This window comes from Styela clava, chromosome 14 (genome assembly GCF_964204865.1).
Source record: "Styela clava chromosome 14, kaStyClav1.hap1.2, whole genome shotgun sequence".
Classification (NCBI taxonomy): Eukaryota; Metazoa; Chordata; class Ascidiacea; order Stolidobranchia; family Styelidae; genus Styela; species Styela clava.
In genome coordinates, this window is record NC_135263.1 from 2,262,964 (window position 1) to 2,282,788 (window position 19,825).

At 37.7% G+C, this 19,825-nt stretch overlaps 2 protein-coding genes across 5 annotated transcripts in view; one reads left to right on the top strand and one right to left on the bottom strand.

The window, feature by feature from the left end:
• Nucleotides 1-19,825, bottom strand: part of LOC120341614 (lipopolysaccharide-responsive and beige-like anchor protein) — an 82,171-nt gene that overhangs the window by 24,095 nt on the left and 38,251 nt on the right. For all 4 annotated transcript variants that reach the window (XM_078120327.1, XM_078120326.1, XM_078120324.1 and 1 more), the window contains 9 exons: nt 19,449-19,566; nt 18,403-18,519; nt 17,805-17,948; nt 17,275-17,401; nt 16,206-16,314; nt 15,548-15,714; nt 14,595-14,722; nt 13,592-13,750; nt 12,480-12,616 (listed from right to left, as the gene is read on the bottom strand). In XM_078120327.1, the coding sequence (XP_077976453.1) occupies nt 12,480-12,616; nt 13,592-13,750; nt 14,595-14,722; nt 15,548-15,714; nt 16,206-16,314; nt 17,275-17,401; nt 17,805-17,948; nt 18,403-18,519; nt 19,449-19,566 (1,206 nt within the window). The remainder of the gene's footprint in view (nt 1-12,479; nt 12,617-13,591; nt 13,751-14,594; nt 14,723-15,547; nt 15,715-16,205; nt 16,315-17,274; nt 17,402-17,804; nt 17,949-18,402; nt 18,520-19,448; nt 19,567-19,825) is intronic.
• LOC120341615 (putative nucleotidyltransferase MAB21L1) lies at nt 130-8,900 on the top strand. The gene is made up of 6 exons (XM_039410157.2): nt 130-294; nt 1,732-1,932; nt 2,234-2,372; nt 3,410-3,576; nt 4,508-4,618; nt 7,859-8,900. Exons 1-6 carry the CDS (start codon nt 134-136, stop codon nt 8,157-8,159), a joined length of 1,080 nt encoding a protein of 359 aa, XP_039266091.1. The 5' UTR covers nt 130-133; the 3' UTR covers nt 8,160-8,900.

A 19,825-nucleotide genomic window follows, 5' to 3' on the forward strand; every position in this document is an offset into this window, starting at 1 on the left:
AGTTCGGCGGGCCATATTATATCCTTACGCGGACCGTAACTGGCCGGCGGACCGTTTTTTAAGTTGCACAGGTCTAAAGCCTGAGCTAATCAATTTCACAATTTTTTTTAGATTAAATTACTCATTACTCAAAATGTTGGCAACACAGTCTAAGCTAGCTTATCATTTAAACAAGTATTACACGGAACGTACAATGTCAAGGAAGTCTATGTTGGCGAGTCGAGTGTTTGAAGTCGGCAAAACAATCACGGATATATTGAAAGAAGTGGAAACGCAAGAACCGCGGTTTATAAGGTATGCAAATGAATAGTTGGTACCGAGCCCTTGATTGACACAGGTACCGAATATTCATTCACTGCTATTAGAGTTGCATGTTTTGATATTTGAACCAATGTTAACATGCTGAGATATTACTTAGCTAATTAGAAGGTTGCAATATACAGATGTTAAAAATATTATTGTTATCTTATAAGTTACAGATATATCTAACACACCGCGACATTGAACGGCATGTGGCTAGCGCATCTTTGTCTGCGGGACGCTCTTTTTCTGATTGGCAAGTCGTACAGTTATGCCACGCTAAACGTGTGCAAGATGGATCACTGCAACAGAAAATCTTTAGACAAATGAATGTCCCAAGTCGGAGTGGAAGATTTAAATTCTTCGGTGTATCGGGTCGGACTGTAAATGGTGGTAATCAAACGCTCAAGTTGACGAATAATGAAAATAATGCTTGCAAAGTGAAAGTTTTGGGCCACACTTATCTCACAGAGTTCGGAGCGGAGGTCAAAATTATTGCCAACCGGGAGCAATCAATAGGGTGTTGTTATTGATAAGATAATCAGGAAAATCACAAAGAAGTTGATAAGACAAAAATCGAAATTGTAAATAGCTACAAGAGGTTTTAACGTTGATTATTGTTTTGCGCAATCCATTTGACACTTATGCGAGAGGGAATTATTGACAGCGCATCGAGTTTTATTACCTCACACAACAAACTCCACAGCCTCGGATTTGCGTTGAATGGTATAATCCGTATAATTATTAACAAGTTAATTAAGACAAAAATCGAATTTGTTATTAGTTATTAGAGATTTTGTCAATGATTGTTATTGCGTAATCAATTTGACAACAACATAACAGTCATAGGTGGAACGATCGAAGAAATTTATTCACTGTTCATCGAGTTCACAATAGACTCAGATCTCGCGAGAAAATCACATTTTGAAACGAAAACTTTGACGAGCGTAATTTTTATTATGATATTAAAAACCGTTCAATGGATTTCTTGAGCTTCAGAAGAAAATTTGACAATTAATAAATGATTTAAATTCCGACATCAGGGAATTCAAAATTTCCACTTGGGCAGCGAAGAGATCAACTCTAGTCCCGACTCCAGTGAATACACGCCAAACTGTAAAACTGGATAATCTGACTAATTACAAATGAGTTACAATTAATTACAAAATAATGGATATGTGCCGGGTGCTTTTGGAAAGCTTAATACAAAGCATTGGATTTCCATTATCGCCAGTGAAAGATTTAAAATAATTCTCACTCCGGCTCGGAAAAGATCAACTCTATCGTTTCGAGTTTTCGTTTAAAATAACAATTCGCCATAATTGAAATAGAATTGGCATGATTAGTAATATGTGGGCAAGAATTCCATTGGCCTTTCAGAGAAAATTAAGCAGATTTGAATATGATTGCATTTTTTTTTTATCAATCCAGCACACTGAACGAAGTTGATGGTCGTCTCGATGGTCTGGACGTGATATCACCAACAGAATTTCAAGTTGCGTTTTACCTTAATCAAATGGGTGTGTTCAATTTTGTGGACGATGGTTCTATTCCAGGGTGTGCCGTGCTGAAACTCAGCGATGGGAGAAAACGTAGCATGTCTCTATGGGTGGAATTTATTACCGCGTCAGGGTGAGTCTTGCAGAGTATGTCGAAAGATATCTGTCTGCATTGTAATAAATTTAATTTTTGATCGATTTCCATGCTGGCCTTTTGATCTCGTCCGAAACTATTACTTTCATCCCAATGTAGACAGACAGATACTGATCTTCTCAAAAAGTCCGAAACCAATACCTACAATTTGCTGTTTATTTTTAATGAGGGGAAACACATATTCCCGCTGCCTTAATCTTTTCCCTCTGTACTCTAAAGGCTCAATGCACCGGTAACTAAAATTCGTCCGAAACTATTACTTTCATTAATTTCAATACAGGTACCTTTCGGCTCGTAAAGTTCGGGCTCGTTTCCATACTCTGGTCGGACAAGCGATAGACAGGTGCAATTACAGATCTTGCGTCAAACTTATGACTGATAGTACTGACGTCATACTACTCATACGTGACGTATATACGGTAAGCATAATTTTGCTTTCAACGCGTTTTCGCAAACGCAACGCGTTCGATGATACAAAACCAACAAACGAATGATAAAAAATAAATAAAGTATTACAGTTAGGGCTGGGAATGGTTAACCGGTTAATCGGTTAACCAATTTTAGATGGTTAACGGTTACGATTTATTTTAACCGTTAACTGACATCTCAGGTACAAAGCATCTTTATAATGTACAATTCCTTCAAAAATGATTACGTCATCGCAAATTTATCTCCTGTGGCGTTTAATTCAAAAGAATATCACTAACTGCATTAGCAAGGACCCAATAAATGTGGAAAATCATCTATTCAATGCGCGCAGTTGATGTTTTTTTTTACGATATCTCAAAGTCGAATTTGCACATCGAACACTGAAAATTTGTCCCATAAATGACATTTAAAAACGGAATCGGGTTTTACTGAATTATTCCATATGTCCGAAGCACGCTGCATATCTCTTGTAGCAGAGCGATAGCGGAACTATCTCGATTAGTGAATACTTAGTTGAGATCACACGAAATGGCTTTGCAACCAATGTGACGTAATTGGCTAAAATCATAAATTATTACGTCAAACGTCACGCTGCGGTTAACCGGTTAAGTTTACCCGGTTAACAGTTGAAGTGTTTCCCCTGAAATTCCCAGCCCTAATTACAGTCAAATAATTATACAACTCGCAGTCATTTTATAGAGAATGAAGGTATCAAGTTAAATCACATTTTCCAATAATTCTAACTCCTAATTAAATTGTTAGACTAAGTTAAATTCTGAGCATCAGACCGGACGAGAAAAAAGGGGATAGGACGACGTCATACTTAATGAGTCGCGGATCCACGTCCCAACACACAACCACCCTACTGGGTACGCTCGTACCTATGACTAACCAATTCTCCCTTGTTCTATCGTTCCCGTCAAAACGGGTTAGTACATACTACCCGTATAATCGCTAACTTACACGATTTAGAACAGGGTTGGGCAAAGTGTCTGCGTAAATATTATCTACATCAAATTTTTTACAGGTTCGAGTCATCCCCGCTTTCAAGTGTACCGGGATCTGGCCTCGTAGCGCATCACATTGGCCTGATCCTAAGGTACAATGGCCTATGGTGAATAAAGTAGCCGAAGTTAAGTCGAACGGCTTCAACCTTCTATCAATGCAAATTCCGATGTCCGTGGAACGGCACAGGTAAGTTTTGATTAATTTTTTTTATTTTTGACAGTACCAGGAGTGAAATGAAATGTTGTATTTTGCTTAACCATAGATTCTAAAGCCTATAATAATCAATTTATTGCCATTTAAATGGACTCCCCTATAGCAAGGGATTCACAAACCTTTGGTGTTAAGGAGCCCGTGAATAGGTTGACTATTATTTACGGAGCCCGCAATAAATTTATAAAAGTAAATTATCTATTGGAACTTTTAAAAAATGTCATATTCGAATTACTACCTTGTTGCCACATTTCGACGCTATCGTTGTCAAACTTTACCAATGTTATTATTATCCTGCTAATGCTCAGTTTTTCACGGAGTTGGAGCGCCGCAATTGCGAGTCGATGTTGAGCGGGTTTTCGTTGAATTGGTGTCGAAATTTAACTCAAAGTGGTCGTTGGCGTTTAGTCTCATTGCGCTGGTAGAAAATGAAAAGCTTGAAGTTAGTTAGCGTTGTTTCGTGAGGCCGGTTTTTTGTTAGATTATGTCAATGTCGATGTTTGGCGTCATCGCTCTGTCGAATTCGAGTTGGAATTACGCTTTTTTGTAGGATTGAAGGAGTGGGCGTTAATTATTTTTTCGCCAGGCAGAAGCGGTATTCGGATTTTTTGTTGCTGTAGAGACGGTAGACGGCAGATTACGGTCAATCCAAAATGAAGTAAACTTATATATAGTAATGGCTGCTTTTGAAAAGCCCTGCTCGGAGTGAAATACTATATAAAAAGTATCATATGGTGGATTGTAAAGGAGGGAATTTGACAAACCAAATATACGCGAAAAAGAATTTTTTGTCGACTTAGCATATTGCCTCGTATAAAAGATTGAAGCGGGAAGCCATATGTCGAACCAAAAAAACACACGTAAAACATAGTCTATGGAATTCCAATCTAAATCTCTTCTTTTTCAGTAATGCTGAAAGCGATGCTTGGGTGATGTCGTTCACACATTCAGAAGAAGTTTTGATATCTGGTGGCTGCCGAAGGAGATGTCTATCTATACTGAAGACATTGAGAGACAGGTAATCCTTTCATATTTGTGTCTAGAAAAAGACATCTCCACTATCCACACACTTGTATGAATTCCACTTTAAATGCTTACTTAACTACTTGCCCCCACGATATATGTCTAGCCAACGCAGAACAGGGAAACAGGTGCGAAATAAGTTGCACAAGTGTGCTGAAAAGGGTACAGAGCGCAGTGCCTTTTAAAGCCGGCCTATGATTATGTACTTTTCAACCAACCGGCGGAAACTTCAGACTTTGCAAAGTAAACATTTGCTGAGAATTATATTGTTGCTATTTAGATGCAGATCGGTGCTAACAGAAAAGGTCTAAGCTGCTTTTTATTGGCTTGCTAAGAGCAGAAAAAAACACCCGTAAAGATATAAGCTCGCCCCAATTACTAACAAAATGGCGCCGCATTAATGTATTTCAAATATCTATAAATACAACATACTGACGCTGTGATATAGATAGGATATAGAGAGACTATCATAAAGCAAGTATCCAATCTGATTGTTTATACTTGCAAAGGTGTGCAACCTTCAATACATGAGTTTAACTGGGTAAAATCGCGGGCTGTAACTTTATTTAATATACGCTTTATGTACGCTTACTTTGCTGGTTATTAATCTTATGATATGTGTTGTTCGCTTCGCACAAGCTAGCTGTTAGGGCATTGTAACGTCATAGGCATGGATGATACATTGGACTCAGGTATATGGTTTACAACGCAAAGGGAATGCGGTTACTCGCACGGACCAGATTAAACTAAGTTGAAAGCTCGTTTCGCGCGCCGGACACGATTCAAAATTAGCATTTATCCGCCAGGCCCGACAATTTTTCCTTGTGTGCCGCATGTTGCACACCCTTGGTTATAGTATTGTTCAGAATGGAAAAATGAAACACACACGTTAGCAAATAAAAATATAAACTCTAACAAAATGGCGTTGCTTAAAACGATATCAAACATCAACAAAAACAAAACATCGAGCTGACGCTGTCGCGACAGAAAGATATTTGTTGATAGCTTCGTTCCGAGCGAAAAAAAGAGACGCCGAGTAGAAAATTAAAAAAAAAATGTAAAACTAACAAAAGTACTTTCATTTCGACTAAACAAATTAAATGCTTCTTAACAAGTCTAATACGCGGTTAAATTTAAAATTTTCCAACGAAATTGTTGGATCTGGAAATCTTTTCCAGTTTACTATTTGGTCACTTAAAAAAACTTTGGCGATTACTGCCATACCCCAGTGGTTCTCAAAATATGGGGCGCCCAATGAGAGGGGCATGAAGCTAATTAGAAGTTTGTTAGAATTGATCTTGCCCGCCTTATTTCGAATATTCACATTTCAAAACTTTTCATTTGTTTCATTATTTACGTTCCATCCACGTATTGTCAAGGTGTTTTTTCAATAAAACATACTATCGCCGTACTATCTGTTATTTGTAGCTTATTACTTATCGATCTTTAGATCGGTGAGTATGTTGATAGGTATTTGTCTGTCTGCTAGATGAACGCGATATCTCTTGAAGGCGAGGTTGATTCTGCTCCAAATTTGCATTTGCATGTGCATTCATCATATCTCGGACCAGAAGCCTATTGATTTTGGGCGAATTATGTCGTATAATTAGCGAGTTATTAATTAATTAGTGATGGGACACGCGGTGTCACTATAGAGTCATGAATCGAAACCGCAGTTTCGATCGATAAGTCTTCGGTCTCCGACCGATATTTCTCGTTGTTACGGTTAGTTATTTTTGAGGTGGGGCGCGAGACTTGATAAATTCTAAAAAAGGGTCGAGGATTAAAAAGCTTGAAAACAACTTGGATAGTTTTCTGTGAGAGCCGTATCTGAATAGCGATAATATAATTCAGCAAATGTTCACTTGCCAAGTTTAAAAAAAAGTTCGCCGGATAGTTGTTCAGCGACTCCCATTAAACACATAATAATAGAACAGTTTAAATTAAAACAAAAACTAACACTAATAAAATGGCGTTGCTTGAAATTATATTAAACATCAACAAAAATAAAACATCGAGCTGACGCTGTCGCATTACGGATCAACTGGTAGAAAATTTGTTGAGTATCTGGCAACCCTCGTGACAGAAAATCGATAAAATGATCTCAAACGAGTTGTTTTCGTTTTAAATAAAACAAAACAGATCTAGAATTCTAGATAATGATACCGAGGTCATACTCCTTCAGACAAACATATTCCAAGTTTTCAACCATACTTGAAATACGCTGGAAAAGTAGAAAATTTGAAGGTCAAATTGGACAAATTTTCAAATAAACAAGGGTGACTTGGATATAGAAATTCCGATAAGACGGCTATGTATTCAGTTATGTATTTATAGCTATTGATATGAAGTTCTCATTGCCAGGATAAAATAAATTGATTACTAACAACAGGATGCCGCGAAATCGTATGAGTGCTTACTCTATGCGCATCATTATTTTCACCACATTTTTGAATGATATTTATTCTGAAGTCAGCACGGAATGCTATTTTGCAACGTGAAGTAACTAGTTTCAGACAGAACGAAACCTATAAAGTATATTTATTGAAAAGCATAAAATTCCGCTGATAATTGGATAGCACAATTCCCACGAAAAGCTATTCAATTTTCCAAAAGGGGCATTTTCTCATCGTTTCACTCAGAACATAGCTCTGCACGGGAATCCACTGTTATGTAAGTGACTACTATTCATAGGCAGAGGAGAAATATTTCCGGTTGGGCACCACATTGAGACTATGGAGAATCTACGGAGGCAAGAAGTCTAGCAACTTCTCGCACATAATTATGCCGTACTAATTTCGAAACTGCGAAGTTGCGAACCCGTTGATCAGGCTGGATGACAAGTGTACTCCTCACGACTATCGGCATATTGCACAGCCAAGTTTTACAGTATTCCAGGTCACGAACAGCGGTCAAAATTCGTAAAATAACCACGGTCCACTATAATCGGTTGAGAAATCTACGGTTATTACCGTTTCTGAGAAACTAGTTTTCTATGCTTTTTATAAGACATTTTTCTCACCGTTACACCCAGAACGTGTCTCTGCACGATAATACACTTATTTAAGACGTAAGTAGCTATTATTTATGGAAAGACGAGGAATCTTTTCGGTTCAGCATTGCCTGATTAATTTAGAACAACATGGTGAGTTGGTGAGCCCAGGATCTCTCTACCCTGTGACGCCGACCTAGTCAAGTCCAGATTTACGATTAATTTATTTTTATCTCTCAACAGGCACCTGGACTTCGCGGGGAAAAGTCTGAACAACTACCATATGAAAACTCTTGTACTATATGAATGCGAAAAACACCCTCGAGAGGAAGAATGGATAGAAGTCTGCATTGGAGATAGACTTTTGGGAATATTAATACAATTTATATCTTGCCTACAATGTCGACGATTTCCGCATTACTTCCTACCCGGAGTTGACCTTTTAGCGGGGTCAAATCCCGCGATATTAGAGACTGCGGCACGAACAGTATGGCGTTTGGCGCGAGAAGTTATCACGAATGGAACGAATTTGGACAGTTTGTGACGTAATAGGTTGATGGCGTATTGATGATGTTGTAACTATGATGTGAGATTGCAAAATATTCCGTCATTTGATCCGCGGCGCAATTTTGACAGTGTGTGACGCCATGGCGCTTCATATAACAATCATACTGTGAAATAGGAAACTATCCCGCAATGTGAGGATGGGATTTTGAACAATGTGTATGACGTCATAACCGGATGACGTAATGATGCTTTATATATCTACAATACTGTGAGAATGCAAAATATTCCGCCATATGAGGAGAGTCGCGATTTTAAACAATGTGTGACGTCATTAGTACATTACGTACTAGTGATTCATATGACGTTTTGCATGGTTATAAATCACTAATGGAACAAATTTGTACAGTCTGTGATGTCATAAGATATGACGTTACTTATCTAAATCTCTGTAATGCAGATTTCTAAAATAGCGTATATTGCTAATATTGTTCATCTTTCAAAATCACTACTAATATTCTGTATAATGAGTAGCGTTTGAAAATGTTTCATTCAGTATTTTTAGTAAATATGGTCGAACAACTTGTACCAGTGTCCTTTTTTTATTTTATTTTTTTAACTATTTATCTATATTTTGAAATCTTCGAAAGTTCAAGTATGTTCTCCTATAGTTACCACGTGAAATAATTACATTACTAGTAGCATATAGATACAGTTTAAATTGACATAACAAATAGACTATTAAAAAGGCAATAAAGTTACATAGGCCAATATTTGGCAGAAAACCATTGTATTCTTATATTACCATTGGAGTAGGAAAAAGGAAGAATCTCATGAGTAGATGAGATATTGCAAGCATATATGGAAAGCTTTTCTATGATATAAGGGTCTTCGACGTCTCGTCCCCGATGTTCGAGTAAATGTGCTTTTGTTTACTGAAAAACTTCACGAGGAAAATATCGAACATCGTTTTTATTAAAATACATAACTACGTACCGCTTACAGATACTGATAGCTAATTTTAGCCTACGCTATCGCAGCTGTTCCGGGACTAATTTTTGATTATTGCAACTGAACCAAATTTAAACCAAAATACTACTCGTTACAATTGATTTTTGGAATACAACTAAAAACTTACAAATAACACATAAACCGGGAAAACGAGGCAATGTTTACAACCATGCTTGAATATGTCTGAGCGAACGAAGTGTCTGAGCGACTGCAAATATTCTAATTGTTACGTCATCTTCGACTTTTTACTGATTGTTACGGTAATAAACAAGGGAATCGATGCCCGGGGAAACATCCATTTAATAAGCCTTGACCGCCGATCTTCCCCCCAAACTCGATATATCTGACCTTACCGTGCCGCGGTACCGATACCCAAATTTCGTGTCCATATATCCGAGATTACTTTAGTAGTGAATTTAGTACTAATAAAAATGTTAACAGACTGAATCAGCGGCTCCCAAAAGGTGCGCCGAGGCGCAACGAGTTGCTTGGTGCGCCGCGAAAACTAACAAAATTGTGATAAACATAACTGAAATAAGGTTGAATATTCTACAAATTGTATTTATTTTAAACGCTTAATGGTTTCTTCTTCCAAATGCCGTGTATATGAATCAATGAATTCATTTCATCTTTCTATTTGTGACTTATTGTCTGCCTCTATTCATTGCTACGTAACAATATATGCATTTGCTGGAATTGGTTCCATTACATTTGAACCCACGTACATTTGAACCCATGACAATTGCACCTGTATGCTATTGCACCTATGGAATTTTTTTTGTTTCACGGATAGTTAAACCCATACTAACCCTAACCCATGGGTTTTAGCACCCGCATATAGATTGAACCCGTGGATATACGCATGGGTTCAAATGTACATGGGTTCAAATGTACGGTCACCGATGGAATTTCGTGATCTGCAGTTCATTTATCTGCTGAATCGAGTTTGACAAACATGCGTGATTTTTTTAGCACTTCAAATGATATTGTTTACGAACTTTAAAAGGCATAAGGTAGACATTAACAATCACAGAATTGAGTTTTGTTTGAAAGCATTTTTTTTTTCGAGTAAGTGCGCTTTTTCCCTGGTAAAATGACGCCGCGCGAACAAAAGGTTTAATAAAATAATTTCGCCTCACGCAGGCGAAAACAATCCACGAATATAACACAACTAACTCTGTAAAAATTCCTTGCATTATTTTCGACTTTTTCGGTCTTCAAAGAATTTCGGAATTTGGGGGTTTCGACAACGAATTAATTTAAGAATATACATGGAACATTAAACTATTTAAATAATCAATTAATCAGCGATTCTAACACAATTACCCAAGCAACTTTCTAAATAAATACTAACATCACGCTGGCGAAAACAATTAGCGATTCTAACACAGTAAAAATCTCATGCGTTATTAGATACTTTTTTAGTCTTCCAAGAAATTTCGAAATTGATTGTTCGACACCAAATTTACTTGAATACGCATAGAATATTAAATTATTTAAATAGATAATAACATCCCGCTGGAGAAAACAATCAGCACTTCTAATACATGGTAGAAAAATCCTATGTTAGCGACTTTTCGACCAAGAAATTTTGAAATTGGGGGATTTTGACATTAATTTGAAGGAATATTAAATTATTTTGTTTCGACCATTTAGAATTGCGGTTAACCATATGTTTTATGTTTTTCCTTCCCCTTGGGAGAAAATAAAAACCATGTCCAATCTAAAAACAACCATTAATGGTCATTTCGCGATTAATCTTATATATACATATTGATTTTTGAGCTTTTATAATGTCAAAAAAATATTATTTTATTCAAACTTTTCTGATAGCATTTTTACTTTGATTTTATGCCAAACACTAAGTATTTTCCTAAGCGCTGAAATATCTATTATTCTGCCAGAATATATCGTCATGAAAAAGCCAATGAAGCGTTAACTGTCAGAATATCTCATTTTGTCATAAGTAGGAGTTTTCTTTTCCTAACGACTGAAATACTTGTTATTCTACCAGAATATATCGTCTTTAAAAAGCCAATGAAGCGTTAACTGTCTGAATATTAAGTATAAATTTTTTTCCCAAAGGGCGGAAATATCTATTATTTTTCCAGAATATATCAACAATAAAAAAGCAATGAAGCGTTAAGTGCCAGAATAATCTCATTTCTTTTCCTGAGGGCTGAAATATTTATCATTCTGCCAGAATATTTTGCCATTAAAAAAAAACCAATGAAGCGTTAACTGCCAGAATATCTCATTAAGTCATGAGTAGAAGCTTTTTTTTTCTAAGGGCTGAAATATTTATTATTCCGACAGAATATATCAACAATAAAAAAGCAATGAAGCGTGACCTTTCATGATAAATCCACGCTAAAAATCAATAGAGCGTTAACTGTCCGAATTATCTCCATTTGTCACAAATAGAAGTTTTCACATTTATAAAAAATTACCGATGCCTGTCTAGCGTGTCGCTGCTCTGATTTCATGTATTCTCTCAAAGTCGTGAGATTTATGTTTTGCACTAGTTTTAATAACTGTGTTTCGAACAAAAAGTCTAAAAAGTTCAATAGATATAGTATGTGTGAAATAGGTGTACACTATGCGACCCCTAAACCCCATTGCGTGCCCCTCTGTGGGGTCGCAACTCCCGTTTGGGAAGCCTGAATGAAAGAACTCAGACTATTCCTGAGCTAGACCAGGGGTGGGCAAGGATTTCGACCCACCTGGACTGGCGGCCCATGTAAGTGTGACATAAAAGTTACATTTTATGAACAATATTTACAGTGTTACAAAAGCAGAAGTGGAAAACAATAAACCTTGTGACAAAACTAAATATAATCGCAACCTCAACAAATTCCATAAACAATTTTTTAGCTAAAATATCAAAATTTGGTTTTAGTTTGTGTGGCAGCAGTTGCCGTGCCAGATTGAATTACCTAACGGGCTTGATTTGGCCCGCAGGACGTAGTTTGCCCACCTCTGAGTTAGACTAATCTTCCTGATAAACTCGACTCAGGTGCACCATGACCAAAGTTGGTAATTACGCACTCCCAGCTCTCACCATACAGTTAAATAAAAAAACTACATACCATATGGGTAAATACTGATTCCCCCCACCCCAAACAAAAAACTACATACCATAGGCCGAGGGGTAGTTACCCACTACCCCCCAATACATAAGAACATAAAACACATACCATAGGGGTAATTACCAACTACCCCCCAATACATAGGAACATAAAACACATACCATAGGGGTAATTACCCACTACCCCCCAATACATAAGAACATAAAACACATACCATAGGGGTAATTACCCACTATCCTACCCCAAACAACAACACGTACCTTAGGATCAGCTTTCTTGAAAGAATCACTTGTCTCGGTGACTTCAAAGAAGATATCTTCCGTTGTGATAGAGAACGTTCCCTGCACGGCCAAACCTGGAGCCAGTAAGTCACAATCTGTTGTAAAGGTTGCAGGACCTAAAACAAAAAATAGTTGTTGAAAGCATAATTGGACACACAGGGCTTTTTTCGGGCCACTAGGGAGCTTGCGGCGCCTAATTGGGAGACTCAAGCAAAGGTTTTCAAGATATAATTCCCAATTATTACATTAATCTGAAGTAAATTGACTGCGATTTGTTTAATTCAAAATTTAGAATGCTATATAGCTATATTAACGTATTCCAATCGGGGAGGAATTCTATGGACCTTTCCCTGACCTTTGACCTCGGAAAAATTCTTCCTATACGTTGCCACCGCAAAATTTTCGGGGCTATTTAAGAGCGGTTTCGCGAGTTGGCGCCTGTACAACGGGGTATTTGTTTCAAACCATCATTATGATTCATCGCATACAACAATCTGTTTTTTAAAACTACCGGTAAATAATTTTATCCTAGTCTATCACAGCTACTTCTACACTAATTTTTTATTACTATTACTGTAATAAAATTAAAACTCCTAGGAAGACAGAGTGATCATTGAATTATCTGATTCATATTTAAGTTTCCGAAACACAACTGAAAACTAACGAATAGAGTTAAAAAATGAGAAAGCGAGGCAATGTTTATGACCACACTTGAAAATCTGTCTGGGTGAGAAAACTGTCTGAGCGGATGCGAAAAGGGAGCATTGTTACGTCACTTTTGCATCTTGCTGATTGACCAATGTCACGTAGTAAACAAGGAAGTCGATGCTCGGGGAAAGGTACATTGTTTTCAGGGAGGATATTTTCCCCCTTTTTCATGTAGTACTGATAGTATTATTGACAATTTAGTAGTATTTAACACTTATTTGTGCATTATATTTCACTCATTATAAACTGAGAAAACTGTAAAAAAGCCACAGTGCAAATTGTGGCAACTACAAGGGTGAGAAGGGTGGATTGGGGTGAAAAATTTCAAAATATACAAAGGGACCGGGAGGAATGTGTTCGAAAAAATGATAAATGCTACTTACCATTCAAATCCTCAAATTCTTTTTCTTGGATCGAGCCCAGGGAAGACTCATCATCGTCATCACTAGAGGTGCCAGAGGGTTGAGTTTCATCTGATGTACTTATCTTGACTGCCTTCGGTGTACTTGGGAATTTTCCACTAACGGCTGCATCCGATACAACTAGAAACAAGAGAGAGATATTAGAGGACACTTGCTTGTCGGGAACCATGGTTAAGTAAGATTCACCATCTTTTAATTGTTTCCCCGATCGAATAAGATGGGAATTCTTTGAAGAAAATTTTCATGGATGGAATATCGGATGGAATGAACTGCCAGTTTCGGCAACCTGGTCACGCTGAAGTAACGGATCCGCAAGTTTCTAAGGACGGCAACTGATTGCTTGAGTGTGGGCCTCAACTATCAGCGGAGATTCTGGGCACCTACTGACTTGTTATGTATTTAATTACAATTAAAATTTAGAGACATATCAATTTCCCTTCAGAAAATTATCTTTACTTCTTTACAGTTACTAGGGTTGGGCATTTCAAATCGAATATTGGAATCGAATAGTAAATTATTCGAATTGGTTCCAGAGCAATATTTTGAATCGCCGCCATCTTGTTTTTTTCCTTACCGTCAATGGTCGACGTGCATTCCTTAATTTTTTTTATATCGGAGCCATATTTTTTCAATGCAATTATGACATATGACTATTTTCTGTAGTGAGTTATTGATAAAACCTTTTTTCCTTTTTGTATGTCGCTCAGATCGCTCAGCAATCTGAGTGATGTATTTTACGTTTTCAGTAATTCATACGTTGAAAGGACCAATTACAATAAAAAAAATTGCATACAATTATATATCTTCCAAGTATTCAAGATTCGATTCAAAAAAAATATTCGATTCGACTCTGAAATCATCAGGTATTTAAAAAAGCCCAGCCCTAACAGTTACCCAAACTTTACTCAGCGGCCAGCGAAATCCATTACACATTGGGCCTCGCAATAGTTGAGGCTGTACATACCAACTGGTGTAGGCTGTTTATGTAGTGTAGCCTCAGCATGTGTGCTTCCGTATGGGTTCCTGACAAAACGTCTCCTTCGTCGAGTGTCATCCTCCCAGGAGTCCAACTTCCAGAATTCACGCGAACGACTGAAAATGAGAGAAAGCATAAATGTGGGATAGGAAGAGAAGGGAGATGATAAAGCGATTGGGACGGTGACCACAGAGAATCAGCAATCAGACCCCATTGATGTCATTGTGGTTATACCACTGTAGTAAAACGGTGTGGGCGACGTGCATCGAAGATCAACGTTGAGTTATCAAGTATAATCCCTTATGCCCGTCCCAACTAAATATTGTATCTCTTTATATATCAGCGGCAGTCTGTCTAGACCAGTGATCGGCCACCTTTTTTCAGTGACATACCGGTAAAATCTGACTAAAATTTTGGCGGACCACCTTTATACAAAAAATTACAGACGAACTGATATAAAGTAATAAATTATATGCGGTAGAAAAATCATATTGACGAAACTTTCAAAAACAAAAGTATAACGTGTTTCTTACGTTCGTCCTACTTCAATGTTTCGTTTTTGTAGTTGTCAATTTTGAAAACCTGACCTCACATACTGGTAACAATGCTATAAGGGCATTGTACGTTTTTTGTGTCACCTTTCTGCGGACCGGTAGTAATCTTTCCGCGGACCGGCCCGGGGGTTGCAGACCACTGGTCACAAACTTGCTAAAACACAAACTAAAAAATTGCCACATTTATTGATAAATTTAGTTAAATTGATGGTGATAGCAATGAATGGTGATGCTCTCATTTGCTACAGTGTGGCCTTCTAATTATTCATTCTGCCTATTTTTGCGGAAAGAATTTTTCACTTTTCTTGATAGTTTTTTCCCTTGCATGAAAAAGTTAATGGGCCGCATAAATTTTGTGCCACGAAAATTGTCCAAAGTTACCCATACCTCAAAAACACTGCACCCCAAGCTCCGTGTTTATTGGTCATAATGTTTGTTATCCTGTTATGGAGACTCTGGGCCGATGAATAGTCGCGATGCTTTGCTGCTGAGATCAATAAATCGCATTGTCGCTCTTCTGTTCTTTGCTGTGTCATCAGAACAGCACACCAAGACTGGAAAAGTAATTGTTTAAATTTGTTTTGTGCTACATTGAAAAAGAGTTAGCATAATTCTCAATTTCAGTCATTCTCAAACTGTGAGATGCACCCCACAAGGGGGGCGTAGGCAATTTTTTGAGGGGGTATGAAGCTAATTAAAAAAAAAAAAAATTTTTTTTGTTAGATTTGATTTTGCGCCTTATTTTGGATATTTACATTTCTTCATTGTTTAAAGATTGCAATCCCATCCACGTATTTTCATCATGTTTTTTGAATAAAACATACTTTACTATCTGTTAATTGTATCTTATTGTTATCTAGTTAATTTCAAGGTGGGGCGTGACACTTGACCAATTATAAAAAGGGAAGTGGCTTAAAAAGTTTGAGAAGCACTGTTCTATTTCAGTTTCTTTGTTAGCGTTGGCTTAACTTATCTATCAGTAATCAATACACTTGTAAGTTGAAGGTCCCAGACATTGTAAACTTTCATAACAATTTCAACTTACCCCAAACTCAGCATGTTTCTTCACATCCTCTGCTCTTTGTTTGTTTAATATAAATTCTGCTTCGTTCGCTACTCGGACGACATGTTCTTTCATTGCATGGCAGAGAAGTCTGAAGTTCGAAAAGTTCATGATTAGTTACCCCAATAGGAAAAAAAAGAGTAACTAGAAAGATTAATGTGAGAATAGAAATTGGTAATGAAGCCTGCGCATAAAATTAAACTATTAGAATAAAATACTTCACTAGTACCTAAAAATTAGGGCCAGGGTCTGCAAAACAAAAACAGAAGTGGCCTCACCAATGCGACACATACTGCACTAAACTCTTGCAAGGACAATTTAAAGAACTCTAAATAAAATATGAAATTTCGGGCTTGCTTCGGACTCAGGCCTGCAAATCTAGTTAATTAGTCGGGCTCGGGTCAGATCAGGTTTAATACCCACAGGCCTGGGTTGGGCCGAGCTGGAATTTTTGGGCCTGATCTTACCTCTAGATACTAACGATTTTTTGAAACAGCAAATATTTAGAAACAAACTTTTGGTATCTTTTTTGAGTTATTGGTGCAGCAAGTTAGTGAATTTGTGGAAAAAACGTCATTTGAAATTTATTTGCTGTTTCAAAAAATCGTTAGTATCTTAGAGCCTCAAGTAGAGGTAAGATCGGGCCCGAAATTCCAGCTCGGCCCGACCCAGGCCCGTGGGTATTAAACCCGACCCGAGCCCGACTAATTAACTAGATTTGCAGGCCTGAGCCCGAAGCAAACCCGAAATTTCATATTTTATTTAGAGTTCTTTGAATTGTCATTGCAAGAGTTTAGTACAGTATGTGTCGTGTTGATGTGGCAACTTCTGTTTTTGTTTGCAGACCACGGTCTCTCGTGGCCAAAACACGCCGAAACGCCTCATTTAAAAAAAAGTCAGCCAGCGATAAAAAAGCCCGACCCAAACGTGATGATTGACATTTCAGACCCGACCTGGCCCAGAATTTCGGGTAAGGCTCGGATCTTAGCTTTAGCCCCAAGTCTAGTCTCCCAATGCAGTTGACAAAATGACACACAAGCGATTCACTAACCTTCCATCATTGATCAGTTCAATAAATGCGAGTCCAGCATGTTTCTGTATCGAGTTCTGCCATTCTTGTGAGCAGAGTAGCATGACCAGCTCAACCACCGATGAATAAGACTTCATACAGACAAGGCCTGGAATAGAAAATAAGGAAAAAAGTGAAACTTTAGTGCATATCTAACATAATGATTGATACTCCAGTAGTGTGCGTACCAGGATAAAGTTAGGCCATAATTTTATTCCGATTTTCCTTTTTTAAGTTCCATTACGAGTTCGTCAAGTGAATATACCCCCTGCCCATAGGTTTCAGTCCCTTTACACAACTTGATAGGCGAACAAAATTAGTTACCTTCATATTGGCACACACACTTTTGGAACGCCAAATATTTGGCTTTCACAATCTCTGTTGTTCACACAGTCAAAGTTAAAAAAAAATAAATTCCAAAGAAATGGCCTCTTAGAAATCCGTGGCTTACTTAGAGCCTTGTTCAGAGTGAAGAATTCAACCATGAAAATTTGTCCAAAAATAGAACCCACCTTCTGTTAGTAGTTCCTGTCCATGGCTCCCAACCAGTACTTTAGATAAATAAGATGAGAAATCCAGGAAAATGTCTCGCAGAAGAGGTGCAAGTTGGTCCAATGAACGCTCTAGTTTCTTTGAAACGTCAAGGGAATCATCAGCTGAATTAGAAAAAAAAAGAGCATGAAATCGAAACTATCTTCACTAGAACTAAACCAGTGGTTCTCAACCTTTTTATTGTCAGAGTCGCATCTCAAACTTGAAAGTTGTAAGGAGCGGCATAAATAACAACGTAAATTAAAATAGCAAAAAAACTCAAGTATGTATTTTAATAAAACATAATAAAAAAAAAACTCAGGGTAAAAACCAAGTTAATGTTAAACTTAACACTGACTTTGACTTTTAATTCTCATTTCTTTAAAAGTCAGACGAAATCGTGAAGGGTGCAGGAAGGGTTGTGTTTCTTTCCAATCGCATTCAAACGTAAGTCGTAACCAAACAGCGTGTATCGCTATGTGCTGGTGATGAGGAGTCCAGCAAGGAGCCCTATCCTATGGAAGCGAGGGTGCGATGACAAGCACGGCCCATACTTAATAAGCCAACTCTGAAACTTACCATCAGGAACTGGATGATTGACATCCTCCAAAGTATTAATCTGCGGCAAATCTTCATGGTCAGCTTCCTTATCATCAGTTTTAACTTCCGCTTCATCTGTGGGTGCCGATTCACTGACTGTAGAAAATGTAAAATGGATGCTTAGATGGAGAGGTAAGCTCATAAGAGGACATGGACTCTGCTAGATAAGTCAAGAAGTGCTGTGCACAACTCCCGCTGGTCGGCTATGTGAACCACTTTTCAATCACCGCCCTACAAGGCACCCACAGCAAGATCACAAGTTCTATCGACTATCTGGTCGACTATGCTAATCACCCTACAATAACCTCTCCACAGGATTTGTATCTGCGAACTCGCACAGTTGGTTGGAGTTGTGATGCGCCAACAAACTATGATCTTAAATAGATTAGATAAATAGATTTTTAACATATATGTATATTGCACCCTGGATGACTTAACTGGGGTTGGGCAGCTGGTCCGAAATTTCAGTGGCTTCGACTCCAGAGCCACAGTCTATTCAAACTTTGGCTCTCGGCTCCGGAGCTTCTTTTCCGGCTTCATACCCATTAAGATTTTTAAATGTGACCACTATCATGAAATATCCACCCAAAGGCAGTTTTGAGGAAGTAGGGACTTAAAACTATGACATGGGGTTTCAAATTTCAAGTTTTAAATATATAAATTTAACTTCATTGCAATTTATAAAATTTAGGAGCTGAAAAGAATAGATTTGTATGACATTAGAAATGTTTTTTTCTAGTGCCAGCTCAAGCTCCTCCAAAATGTAACAGCTCTGTGGCTCCAGGCTCCAACGTCATCTCCCCAGCCCTGGACCTAACAGTGTTCACATCGCAGGACACACATCTCAGGTTCGCATCCCATGCCCACCGACTTATCCAGACAGATAAGCAATGCCGCCCAAGAAGATGGCTTTTCCAAAAATAGTAACTCTCTACATATTGTCAAATATAACAGAAATCTTGTACAGGGCCTTGTTCAGAGTGAAATTTGTGAATGAACGTCGCAAGATGAATTCTTATACATACCTGTTTGTGGTACAGTCTGCTCTTTGGGAGTTTCCTCAGCATTAGCAGTAGCTGGAGTGGAGGCCACTGTCACACTTCTATCAAATGACTGGAACTTAGATTGCTCCACACCTTTGGCCTGGGTTTATGAAAAACTGATGTTAGAATGACTTTTGAAGGAGTATCTGAATTGTTTGATATTTTAAGAAGCACTCTTGGATTTCTGATTTCAAATATTTATTAGTATAAGTTTATTTTGACTCCATAGTCAGCATAATAGACGATGAAAAAATTGATAAAAACAGAATGAATAAAACTGATTATAGAATCGGAAGAGCACACAAAACCTTAAGGTTTTTAATGGATTCAACTTCAAAATTTTAATCAAATTTCATTTA

Coding starts and splice junctions, on each gene's coding strand:
- LOC120341615 (XM_039410157.2), top strand. CDS start 134: ATGTTGGCAACACAGTCTAAGCTAGCTTATCATTTAAACAAGTATTAC. Junction 295..1,731: donor CAAGAACCGCGGTTTATAAG/GTATGCAAATGA, acceptor TTATCAATCCAG/CACACTGAACGAAGTTGATG. Junction 3,577..4,507: donor ATGTCCGTGGAACGGCACAG/GTAAGTTTTGAT, acceptor CTTCTTTTTCAG/TAATGCTGAAAGCGATGCTT.